Source organism: Harpia harpyja, chromosome 8 (genome assembly GCF_026419915.1).
Source record: "Harpia harpyja isolate bHarHar1 chromosome 8, bHarHar1 primary haplotype, whole genome shotgun sequence".
Lineage (NCBI taxonomy): Eukaryota > Metazoa > Chordata > Aves > Accipitriformes > Accipitridae > Harpia > Harpia harpyja.
The window spans coordinates 12,975,255-12,988,536 of record NC_068947.1 but is presented as its reverse complement, the minus strand read 5'-3'; the positions used below and the strand labels follow the sequence as shown (position 1 = coordinate 12,988,536).

The 13,282-nt window shown below is 38.9% G+C and overlaps 1 protein-coding gene across 2 annotated transcripts in view; it reads left to right on the top strand.

The window, feature by feature from the left end:
* The window catches only part of BACE2 (beta-secretase 2), a 55,866-nt gene that overhangs the window by 42,119 nt on the left and 465 nt on the right, over positions 1 to 13,282 (top strand). The window contains exon 9 of one of the 2 annotated variants that reach the window (XM_052794457.1): positions 4,698 to 6,505. The exons of the other annotated variant lie outside the window; for it this stretch is intronic. Coding sequence (XP_052650417.1) covers positions 4,698 to 4,951 — 254 coding nt within the window. The 3' untranslated portion in view covers positions 4,952 to 6,505. Of the gene's footprint in view, positions 1 to 4,697; positions 6,506 to 13,282 lie in introns of those variants that run through there. 2 annotated transcript variants of the gene reach the window in all.

Genomic DNA, 13,282 nt, shown 5'->3' with positions numbered 1-13,282 from the left:
ATGTAATTTATTTGGAGCTTTTTAGTCTGTTCGTGGGTATAAATTAAATTGAATTACTGGTGGCATAAGTCTTCAGAAATAGAGAAATATAAAAGACCATTTGGTGTGGCTTTGCAATGACCTATGCTTTCTTGTTTACAATAGAGTGTTAACAGTAAATTTAAGCTCATGTTTTTATAAAATGTTAAATGGGTATGTGCTGAATACAAAAATGAGGAGAACGGGACTAAAAGCCTTACTTCATTGAACTCCCAAGTTTCTATTCAGACTTGGCTAGAGATGAGAACTGGTTTATCCCACAATACTCCTTGCACCATTTTCATTCTCCAGGATGTACCAAGAGTGAGGATAGTTAGATAGATGGCTGCAGGAAGCTATTCCATTGTAGCATGAAAAGAAATTTGCTTTTTCCTCAATATGTGAAAGCCTTTAAGACTTCTTCAGCCTGTTACTAATTTCAAATTGTTTCAAGTTGCCTGTTGATAATTTCAGGGATAACCTACTGTTTACAGGATGACTAGGAAAGGTTTTGGATCAGGTCCCTTCTTGAGACAAGATGTTCAGATCAACTAGTTAGTATTAGTGAAGCAACCTAATGGTACCTTGGTATTGAGCAGAATTACTCCCCTAGTATTTTTGTCGTAAGTGACAAGATCATAGGAGCAAGACTTGGGTATTTTTTAGGGAAGAAATGCACCAAGCAGTGTAATCATAAATTACATCTACACTAAACTGTGATGAGACAGAATTCACCCAAATTTGTGGGCACTAAACTCGAGAGAATGGATGGCATGATGAATAGCAGAGCTTCAGTCCAGAAGGACCTTGGTAACCTGGAGTACTGGGCAGCAGAAACCTCAAGAGTTTCAGTGAACAGAAGTGCAAAGTTCTGCACCTCGAGCAGAAAAACACCATGCACGGGTACAGTCTGGGAAGGGACCAGCTGAACAGCAGCCCTGTGGAAAAAGAACTGGGGATTACGGTGGGCCTAAAGTTGAATGCAAGCCAAGGGTGAGTGCAAGTGTAACTACATAACAAAGGGTAACATCCACCAGTTACATTCAGGAAGGTTCAAGTTGGACATGAGGAATTTCTTCTTCACCAGGAGAGTGGTATGGCACTGAAACAGGCTGCCCAGAGGGATCATGGGGTCTCCATCCTCAGGGTTTTACAAGACCTGGCTGGATAAAGCTACAGCTGACCTGATCTATTGATGGTGACAGTGCCGCTCTGAGTAGGAGGCTGGACTAGGTGACTTCCAGGGGCCCCTTCCAAGCAGCATGTCCTGGTGTCAGCTGGGATAGAGTTAATTTTCTTCTTAGTAGCTGGTACAGTGTGTTTTGGAGTTAGTGTGAGAATAATGTTGGTAGCACACTGATGTTTTAGTTGTTGCTAAGTAGCTCTTATCCTAAGTTAAGGATTTTTCAGTTTCCCATGCTCTGCCAGCACGCAGGTGCACAAGAAGCTGGGAGGGAGCATGGGCAGGACAGCTGACCCGAACTAGCCAAAGGGATATTCCATACCATAGGACGTCATGCCCAGTATATAAACTGAGGAAGTTGGCCAGGAGGGGTGGACCGCTGCTCAGGCATCGGTCAGCAGGTTGTGACCCACTGCATTGCGCATCACTTGTCTTTTCTTGGGTGGTTGTTTTGGGTGGGATTTTTTTGTTATATTCCTTTTCATTACTATTATTATTATTATATTTTTATTATTATTATTGTTAGTATTTTATTTTATTTTAGTTATTAAACTGTTCTTATCTCAACCCACGAGTTTTACTTTTTTTCAATTCTCGTCCCCATCCCAGTGGGAGGGAGGAGGAGTGAGCAAGCGGCTGCAGGGTGCTTAGTTGCTGGCTGAGGTTAAACCACGACACAGCACTTTACAATTTTATGATAAATTTGATCTAACTTCAAGTTTGTTTCCTTTCCAAACCACCCAAGATGGTGAGTGAGTGAGAGTGTGTTTGAGTTCTACAAAAATGTTATAAAATAGCATTTTTCTAGAGGTGCCATTTTTGTTTTGTAATCATCAATACTGAAGAAAATCCCATTTATTCAAGGTCAAGAATTTATTGTAGGTAGCTACCACCAGATGTTCTAATAAAAAAATGCCAAAATATCCTAATTCAGCTAATGTGTAATATGCTAAGTGTGTGTGACTGTTAGTTTACGTTAAGGGCTTGTTTGAACAATTTAGGCAAATTTCCCCTCTTTTGATGTCCTCTCAGTTTCTTTGGGGGTGGAAGAGAGTGAGGGAAAACTTTTCTTTTTGGAGGGAAGAAAGCAGAGGCTGTGCTGCTATCAGGCATTCTCAAAATTTAATTTAAAATGTCAGCCACTATGGCAGCAGTTTTGTATTGCCTTTTTTAATAGGCGTAATTATGTACTCAAGCCAAATAATGAGTAATTAGGGACTGTTTATTTTCAAAGCTATCTCCAAGGTAGAAAATTGTCCTGCTTTTTTTTTTTTTCCACTTCTTCAAAATACTAAGCTCCTGAGTAGTAATACTTATGCCTTGCATTTCACATTAGTATTAAAAGTGGTTTAGTTTGGTTTTGCTGCAGGACTTCACGGAGACAGATGAAATGGTGTGAGGGGGTGAAATGTCCGGAAGAAACAATTGCATGGTAGACAAAGTTCAGTAATGGGACTCAGAACAAAACAGATTCTGCCACGGACCTTCTAGATAGTCTTTTACAAGTATGTCTGCTACTGTGCAGCTGCCTCGCCATACCTCTGTAACAGCAGTGTCTTGGCAAAGATATGCTGACGATACAGGGTGCACAGGCCAGTTTATTACCATCTGATGAGTTGAAAGAGTACGTGTTTGGTATTCACCAGTGTTAGGGTGCTTGTGGGTACAGCCTCAGGTTTCACCCAGTCTAACAGCCTTTTGCTGCTAAAGGAGTCTTCCTACACTCGCAGCTGGAAAAGGGGTTGGTTCAGTTGAGTGATCCTACAGAAAATTCCTCGTTTCAGCATTTTGTTTGTTATGACAGGTTGGTTTTTCATCAGATCAGAGAGTTGCCCTGACTCTCCTTGCAGGCTGCCAGTCAGTAGCACCAATACAAAAGAGGCAGTGAGGGACAGGAGTGAGGGAGAGCAGGGCTGTCTCTTTCAGCAGCAGCCTGCAATTAAGTTGAATTAAGTCTAATGAGACTTAAACCTTAAAATAATATGAGGTATTGGGAGGCCAGGGACTGAATATCAACTAAAATCTCTCCCAATAAATTGTAGATAAAGCAGCCCACCTATTCTGCATTTGTTTCTCCACAAAGAACCTTAAAGGCCACCTTCCTGCCTTTCCAAAACCCAGGCTCCCCTCTTCCTTCCAAGGGGTATTTTATGCTAATCTCTTTAAACATGCTTTCAGGAGTTGTGTCTAAGATGTGTGTAAATAAGAGATACTGTTTTCAGTAGGCAGGATCACTTACAATTTGGCAAGAGTGTGTCTGTGTATGAAATAAACAAGAAATAAAGCAGGAAGGTTAAAACTGAGGCCTTTATAAGAAATACACAAATGTGTCTTGAAGTATCTGACTAGAGAAGTGAGTTACAGCTGTTTGGAAGACTTGTTAAAATGCACAGACAGTACTAACTGCAGGCTCCTAGTTGGCCCAAGCAAGCTAAAAGGTATCCATCCTTCCCTGGCCACGCACCTGCAGATATGAAATGCTCTGAATATTTTGTTGCCCTAGGCAACTCACTTGCTCTGCCTTTACAATACACGTAGCCCTGTCCACAACTCAGGGGAACTTTGCTGTGCTTGCCACGGTTACTCTGACAACCATGGGCAGCATAACCCTTTTTAGCAAAAACTGGTTTAACAAGTAGGGGTTTGTGATGGTAATGAAACAAGTCACACAGTCTGTGATGTTACTGAGACGGATGGCTGTTCGAAAATGAAGTTGCCAAGGCACCCCTTCATGCTTCTAGCTTTGTCATCTCCATTTTTCAAACTGCTTCGTTAGCTTCTCCCTCCCTGCCCAACAGCACTGCTCCTTCATGTCCCAGCTCCTCACTCCTGTCATTGACCTTCCTCTCCACTGTTCCCCTTTTCTGGAGAGCTGTCATCCAGCTCTCCCGTCTTGCCTTCCCTTCCTTCTGAATTTTCACCTCCAGTCACAAGAGTATCTGTGCTGCTTTCCACCCCGCACCTTGTGTTTAGGATACAGTCCTTTAAGATATCTGTGAAGCTAGCGAACCTGCATGCTGCTGCCTAAGACCCTGGAAGATAGCAAACACAGAAGATGTAAGCATCATCTGAGGTACTCTTCCAGTTGTTGTGAATGCCAAAAACAAACAAAAACTGCCCAGGCCCTGACCTACTCCAGTGTAGGTGTTGTAGGATTTTTAAGCTCTGTTAAATTGACATTTCTGAAAGGTTAGTCCAGAGAGAAAAGGTGATCCAGTGGCTTGGGCTGTGGGAGACCTGATTTAAATGTCAGTTCTCTCACTGACAGCCTGTGTAGATGTGGGAGTGTCATGGTCTCCTTATGCTTCAGATTCCCATTTTATAAACATGGGATACTAGCATTTTTATTGCAATGACAAATACAAGAAAGCATGAGTATGCTGAGATGTATGATGATGGAGGGAAAGGGATATATAGGTATTTAGGCTAGATCTTTTGTTATTTACTTTTAAATGATGTCTATAGACTTAATGTTTTTCTTTTCATAATTTCTCAGAAGTTGATGGCTCTCCAGTATCTGAGATTGAAGGCCCTTTCACAACAGCAGATGTTGCAAGCAACTGTGTTTCTAGTGTTTCTTTCCATGAACCAGTGTTGTGGATTGCCTCCTATGCTCTCATGAGCCTGTGTGCAATTATCCTCCTTGTACTGATCATCCTGCTGCTTATTCCACCACGGTGTCAGCATCGTTACACCGACAATGACGTGGTCAATGACGAATCCTCCTTAGTGCGTCATCGATGGAAATGAGAAACTTGATCGTGAAACCTGGGACTTAAACAGAATGAAGAACAAAGTACTTTGCCAAGGGGAAGAAGCCAATGCCTCAGTCCTTTCTACATTCCTTACAAATTGCTGTTGAAATCCCACCAAATATCCTGCATCATAACTTTTTAAGCTTTATTTTCTAACACTGATTCTGAACCAAAGCACTGTTAACCACCTCTTATGTGCTACGGTAATGGATTTGCTACTGCAGTACAATGAGCCTTTATGCTCTCAACAGTACCTTCTTAAAAAAAAAAAAAAAAAAAAAAAGGAAAAAACCACACCATTATGTTCTTCCACTGTCTGAACAAAAGTGTCCATGCCTCTTTCACAAAAAAAGAAGCTGTCAGTATTTTCTAACTAATCGAGCCCTGACTGTAGAAAAAGAGAAAAAACTTAATAATCTTTCTTATTATTTTCATTAAATGAATACTGCTTTCTGTTTACATCAATTCATTTTGAAACTGTGCTTATGGTGTGGGGGAGGGAGACAGGTCAGACTTAAGCAGCAGAGAAAAGCAAGTGAGGTCAAGAAGAAATGTTGGTTTATGGGTTTTTTTCCTCAAGATCACTGCTGCCACTTGAGAGGGTCGCCCTTCCTGAGTGTTGTTACAAAATAGTTGAGGAGGTGAAAACTGAGAAACAAACTTGTTCAGCCTTAGTGTAAAACAAGACTACCTCTCTTAATTTACAAGGATGCTACTGCTGGTAAGTGTGTGGTTTAGAACTGGTCTTGAAGCACAAGACACTCCATACAACCAAATGCAACTCCTTGGCTTCAAAGTAGTGGATTTTATAAAAATGAATACTTCATGACTTTCCACTTCAGTGCATCAAAAAAAGCCTTTCAGTTTCCCCCCTAATGTGGGGGTTTGTGGTGTTTGTTGGGTTTTTTTGAGTTGAGGATGACTGATATTTAGAAAAGGCTGGTCTGCATATGCATGGACAGATGATAAAGCTAAGGTCTGTGTTCTGCCGTGTCTTTTGGTATTTCTAATGAGCATGTAACAAAAAGGAAACAACAAAATAAGAAAGACAACCTTTTTTTTTTTTGCTGAGCTCAGCAACCTAGAAGTTCAAGGGAAAAGTATCTGTCTTCATGGACAGACTGTGAAGTGAAAGTCTTAATGCTGGCTTGTTTTTCAACTTGAACAGCAGTTGGAGGTGTTTAGTTTAGCTTCACTGGTGTGTCAATCAAATGAAAAGTGTGTGTACTGACCGGCTGAAAACAAATATGTGGTAAGATTGAAAACAATAGTGGGAGAGAGCAGGGAAGAATATATTTGACAAGACCTCCATTGTGCAAGCGCAGATCTTAATGCTGAGGACAGAACATGGTATTTTCTTTGCAGATAAGACAATTTTTCTTGTATCTAGTCAGTGAGCATTGCAGGACCTCCATCACTTTTCTGTAACACTGGCGTAGTGGGTTTGAAAGATAAACAATGCAAGGTTGAGGAGCCCGGTGATAACTATTAGTTATCTGGGTTTTCTTCTAAAAAAAAAAAAAAGGAAAAAAAAATTCCTTTGCATTTTGATAGCAGAACAGTTTGCATGCCTGTGTGGGAAACAAGGAGGAAAAAAAAGGAAGGTTAGTTCTGAATCTCCCAATCCCTTGCCTAGAAAATTTTCTGCCTATAATCCCTTCATATAGCTTTCTGATTCACACTGCCTCTGCATTTGACTCTGCATGGAATAAGCAAAGATTTCTCTTTTTTAGGAATGGTGCTTTTACAGAGGTGCACGTAATGTGTGTGAAAATAAAGCACTGTTGTTTTTTTTAAACTAACTTGTGTATTTCACTTCATAACTGGAAGTGCCTGTGGTTTTCTTTCCTTTTTAACTCTTGCTCTTTCAGATTGCTTGGCTGAATAGAGTAAAATAATTGGGGTTGTGATCCAACGTCTGAAAATTATTTCTCTTGGAATTAGGAGTTGGAAATAGGAGGAAATTTTGAGTTTGCCTCCTTCTTCCTCTGCCTCTTAGTTTTTAAGAGGAGAAAAATGATGAATTATAAAGAATTAAGAAACTATAGAGCTTAGGTGTTTTCTCCATATTCTATTATCCATACATCTCTTTCTTAATGTCTTATAATTAGAATTTTTAGTACACGTTATAACAAGAAGTTGTTCCCTTGAGTTTTTCTTAAAGCAATATACTTCGCTCTGAAAAGTTAGAGTGATGTTTCCAATTCTGTGATTTGGTTCCATATCATCCTCCAGGGTTTTGTTTTGCACAGAACAAATAATTTCAGAGTTGTATTCCTTCTTCTACAGTATGGTAATAGAAGTAATGCTTCTGTCACCTGTTTCAAACAGAAACACAGTGTGAATGTTTGGATTGATACAGTGGTAAACAATGAGCCCTTTTTCCAATTCAGAAAGTAATAATGCTTGTATGCTCTTAAAATGTTTCTTAGCTGCTTCCCTCTCCCCAGCCCCTCCTATCTCCTTACCACAAAGAGTTTTAGGAAGGAATTTATTGGGAAAGGTTCCTAGTATGCTTTGTAATGACAAGTGAGATTTCTTCTGAGTTGCTTAATGAAGTCTTTTTAGTGCGCTAGATTTCATATAAAAGCCTTTCAGTTTTACCCTTTCACTTTGAACGTCATTGGTCAAGACATTTTAATAGGAACACTTGAATTATAGGAGCAATAATCAAGTAGCACAAATGAAATAGTAATATATTCTTGAGTTTTCGTGGCATCCTTTGCCACTAAAATTTGGCTTATTGTAAAAATGCTGTTAGCGACATCTGCTAGCAGCACAAACTTCATCTCAGCTTGTAAATTGATACTTACACTGGCAGATATTCAGGTGAGTATTGCTTTGTTGCTCTGGCAACGAGAAGAGCAATAGAAACCCTTGAGGGTTCATTTTTAGCCTACAGCACATTAAGAAAAATAATGCTCTTGAGCATTTTTCTATGAAAGATGAAATACAGTGACAGACTACAGTGTAACCAAGTGTGTCTTACTGGTGATCTCTTTCCCTGCTTTTTTTTTTTTTTTTTTAAAGGAGAGTGCTGTGAGGTATTTTATGCTCCTGTTAACTAACTTCAGAGATAAGATTAAACCATAGCTTAAAAAAAGGGTGAAAAAACAAAGCTTTGAGTAAAGATGGTGCTGGAAAATATTCTCTATTTATTATGGAAGACAGGATGCTCCAAATCACAGCACTGCAAAGCATTCCTACACATATCAATATTTCTTGCAGAACCAGCGTTCTAATGTGAATGTAGTATCATGTACCATGAAAATGTCAGAAAGCCATGTTTCATTGGATGCGGCCTTTTAGATAATTGATGCTATCAGTGCAATCATTCGGGATTTGAAGATGTGTGATTTGAGCTCAAGTAGTTAAACCTGAGTTCAGGCATGGGAATATGTTAGTTCTATCCCACTGCCTTCACAAGTTTTAGAAATATTATCATGGGCTTTTTGGCTCAATTTAAACACTGAAGAAAATAGGTGAAGAATTTTAATAAGCCTTTTATTCAGGTTCTGTAAAAGAAGTTAGGTAGAGGGGATTGTTCTGGTTTTAAGGTGAAAGAGCTTGTATTTAGGATTTGTATGTTGGATCAACCTAAATGCAATATATCAAGGCAGTGTACCATTCCAGTTTGCAGTTTTGATGCTGTGCAGGTTAACTAGTGGTAATCACAGAGCTATTGGTTTTGGTATCTCTTGTTAACATATCAGTTGCTTAACAACAGTCAACTCTTCATCAGCTAAAGTCAACTTATGGGTATTCTACCCAGTTACTTGCTGTGTATCAACTGGCTATGTTTCACTGAAGGATGAGCCATTTGTAAACTAACCTTTTCCTTTTAAATATGAAAAGGTTTATGAGACTTGCTTAACACAGCATGTTTTCAGAGAGAGAGTGGTCCTTAAATTTTCTGATATTCCAGAATGATTGTGCTATTGAAAGCTTCTTTGATTTCTGGAGGCGTTTCCAACAACTAGGTTGGTTAGTTGTCATAACCTGATCTCAGACATGAGCCTCATATATATAAGTAGTAATATGAGCTGAGTAATGAGGGGGGCTGGTACAATGACCTATGGAGGTGAAAGTAAAGGAAATTATGGAAAGAGAAATAAGTAAGCTACCCTTAACTTCACTTCATTAAAAATTTTAAGAGCATAACGGATTGATCCTTTTAAGAAAGGTCTGTACAATTTACCAAGACATTAGTTCCTGTCAAACTTGACGCTCTGATTGATAAATTGTTCATTTCTGGCTGATGAAGTTCTTGCTGCTGTTCAGAGAAGTGAAAAGAGATTGGTAATGGGATAAGAGCAATCTTCCGAGCCAGTCAGATTTTCTGGCTTCTGGGGCCTAATTAGATGTTAGGCCAGGCTTGTGAGTAATCCAGAGTCCTGGTAATGGCTCCTCAGGAACATCATCTGAAATATAGTTGTTGGCTTCAGCCGAACTCCGGGATGAGATGGATCCGTACCGCAAAAGCCACTGCTACGACTTGCACTAAGTGACAGAGGGGCTATGGTGAGCTGAAGCTGGCTGGTGGTGTGAAATGTGGAGATGCTAAATAATTGAGTCTTCTACCAGGCTTCCAAATCAAGGCTGAGGGTCCTTGCTAGAGGAGAACAGGATAGCAACTGCAGTTGCTGACAAGCTGCTGTAAGTGTAACATCATTAGTTACCTGGCTTCTTTGTCACAGGTTCACTTGTCTGAATGTTTTGAGAGCCAGTGTACTCTAAGGTGCCTGTTGCTGCTACTGAGAATCATCCACTCACAGGTGAATAAGGGGCACGATCATCTTTAAGTAGAATCGTTGGCTAGTTACTGAATATTCCCCACTCCATATAACAAAGCTCATAGTGATATGTCTCACCCCTAGCAATAGTCTGTAAGCAATGAAACAGATTATTTTAAAACATGTTGACATCGCCGACTGTACAGTAGTAATATAAGAATGTTTTGTGTTTGCTTTTTTCACCCCTTTTCATTGTATCTAGGCTTTGTCTGGATCTTTGTAGTCTGGTAGTTTTTGAAATACTGGGAATTTTAGAATAGACTACGAAGGCACATACAGAATTTCTTTTCAGCTAGCCAAAAAGTAAAATGCAGAAGTTAATTTTCAGCATTTAAAAGGAATTAGCCCTTAATAAGTGTTCTTTTTTTTTTTAACTGATGATAATCACTTAAAATCAATGTATTTTAGTATAGCTGCTGTCCTACTAACGCACTGGCTGTAAATCTTCTGATTTTTCTGATTGTCTTCTGGCCCCCTCATTCTCCCCCCCAAAAATAGTTCCTAAAAGCTGAAGACCTCTATATCTGAAATTCAGCCTTCTAACAAAAGATATGTTTTTCTCGGTGACCATTCACAGACCTGTCTTAAAGTAGTTTGTAAGGCTTTAGAAATTAACTCTAGGTTGAAAATACTTGCATTAGTATTAGGAGAAATAGAGCCAAAACTTCATCTGCGTCAGTGGTCCCTGAATTTGTCTGTGTGCAAAGAACTCCTTTGTGCATTTTACTACGTTTCCTAGACCTCTTTCACTTCCCACTTGGAAATAAATACTTAACCGCTTGGTCTTCCTCACTGGTCCTGTACATTCTCCTTTTCATCTGTCCTTCTGAAATAGAGGGGTGGAGAGGAGGACCACAAGGAGCTGTGAGGGTTAGTGCCATTCCTTAAGCAGATGACAGCCCCTTCCTTGAAGGCCTTGCCATTTTTTTGTCCTACCACCAGCTGTAGTGGACCATTACTGTCTGTTGGGTCTTTTTACTGATTGAGACACTTCTGCTTTTTTCAGTTGAGCAGCTCGGCCTGCTCTGATTTTACAGCGATGTGTACTTAGGCAAAATACTTGAATAAACTACATTGTTTGTAACCATCTTCTCATCACATCCCTCTTTAAAGAGGGAATTTTCACAGAGCTGTGTCAAATCTGCAAAGGGTATGTTTATTCCTGTGTTGTTAGAGAGGAATTACATAGCTGAATGTTTAAATGGCCGTATTTGCAATATAGCTGTCCCTTGGAAAATTCTGGGTGGAAAAAATGGACTCAAGAAAGTCATGTTGAAGTGGTACTGAAAAGACAACTGACAATTTCTTAATAGCACCAAGGCATGGATTACTGCAATATGTCCTGGAAAAAATTGCTTTGCTAGCCAATACTATGTGTGTGCATAAACTGTACAAGGTTGAGTGTTTAAATAAGATTTATCTGAAACAGGCAGTTCACATTTTTTATTGAAAATTTTGTATGGAGATGCAGAAATCTTTTAAGATTTTAACACTACATCAGCTGTTACTTGATAGTTATTTAGGAAGCGTGGAAAGGATTTCACTTTTAAGGAAATGATTCCATCTTGTAGAGGCATTTCTTCACCTGATTTTTTTTTTTAATAGACAATATTTTTAACATTGACTGAAAGGAAAATGGGATCAAAACTTTGAAAAAAGGGGTATAGTCTTTTTAATTCCGTCTTCAGGTGATGTTAGGATGTCTATCCCACTTACTTACTGTCAAGCCTCATTACTGAATTTTCCAAAAATTTATACTTTGTACTTTCAGGTCTTGCCATTTTCAGATAAACAGTATGTAAAAAATCAAATTTTATGCTGCTTAAAATAAATGATTAAGTCTTTCAACCTATTCTGTGTGTCTTTTTAAATCCTGTTAAGATGAACTTCAAAACCGATAAATTATATCCATCCAAATTCTTCCTAGTACTTTGTGACTTTCAATTCTAACTTCTGGCTTTAGCTCTGAAAAGAAAGCAGAACTGCTTTAGATCTCATCTGAACCTTGCAGGGATGGGGGGAGGCAGGCAAGTTTAGCTCCAAGGTGATTTTTCCTGCTTATGCCTAAATAACTGAGATCTCCTTGCTTCAACTTTTCATCAGTTCATTTCAGTATTGGACAGAAATTGGGCACAGAAAACATTAACTTGAGAAGATGAAGCTTCTGATCATCTGGAATGGATTACAGTAATATTTTGGACTGTTGCTGTCTACTGCCCTAAACTATAAATCAAGAAGGCATACAAATTGAAAGTACCTGTCCCTAAGACAGCCAGCCACCTTGAGAGTGTTGGTTTCTTACCTCGGGAGAGCCAGGAGGAGTGGGTACTGTGCTCTGTGGTTTGTACCCCGGGAGGTGGCGCACATGGTTTGTTTTTCAAATGGGAGAGTTTTGAGCCCTTTCACAGCAATTTCTGTTGCCTTGCTTGAATTCCATTAAAAGTACTTTCAATTTTTTTTTTTTAAATATCCTACCTAAAAAGGTCCTTAGCTTGGGGTCTCCTGATCATTTAGTAACATCCCTCTTCCATCCCCCTAAAAGCCTTTTTTGAAAAGGCCGTTATTTTAAGTCCTGAGCTTTTATCATTAAAGGTAGCATGTTGTATTATGCATGTTGATAAACTTACGGGATTGGTCAAGCAAGATAGATTAGCACCAACTGTTTAACATGGTGGTTTTATTTCACAGTTTGGAAAGCTGGCTGGTTTTGCTTATTACTGTCCTGATATTCAGTGAAGCCTACCTATTATTACACAGCTCTGCTCACAGGGGTACTATGCAAGTTTTCAATTTTTTTCTTGTGTTTAAACTTCTCTTATGCTTTGGAAATGGCCATCATCGTCAGAGCACCCTCTGTGCTTCAGGCTTATTGAATCCAAAACTGTAAAACTGTCTGTTCATTCACACTTCTCTTGCTCATCTTTCCCCATTAAAGCTGGCCTATCTAGACAAAACACCTTTTAAGTTTGTGTATGAAACACAAAAGTAAGAATTTATTGCAAGAATATGCCTTTTTTGATAACTACAGTGCAGTGTAGACAAATATGTGAAGGTTTACAATTCAAGTGTTCAATGTAATTTTTCAGGACAACATGTAATTCTGATGGCCACTTAAACATTAACTATTCTTCCCTTTCTGCACCAAAACAAACTGTTTTTAAAAATAAATGGTTCAGGTTTGGGGTTTTTTTCATTCTAGAGGCTTACAAGTAACACCTGCCTATACCTTGACTCATCATTTGTTTTTCTAGGAAATTCAATAGCATTTCCTAAGAAATACAAGTTGTTGTAAAGACTACAAGAATCTATGTTGCCAGTGTATATACAAATATTAGCATATTGGATTTTTATAGTTGTTAACTAGATAAAACTACTTTTTATGAATAAACAAGGTATTGTGATTCTTCAACTTCTTTCTTTTCATGCACCCAGCACTTCTCTGAAGTACTATGTGTAAGAACACTATTTACTTTTCCTTTGGTTGAGTTTTTTTTAATTGTAAGCCTAACATTAACTTCAGCTTTCCATATTCT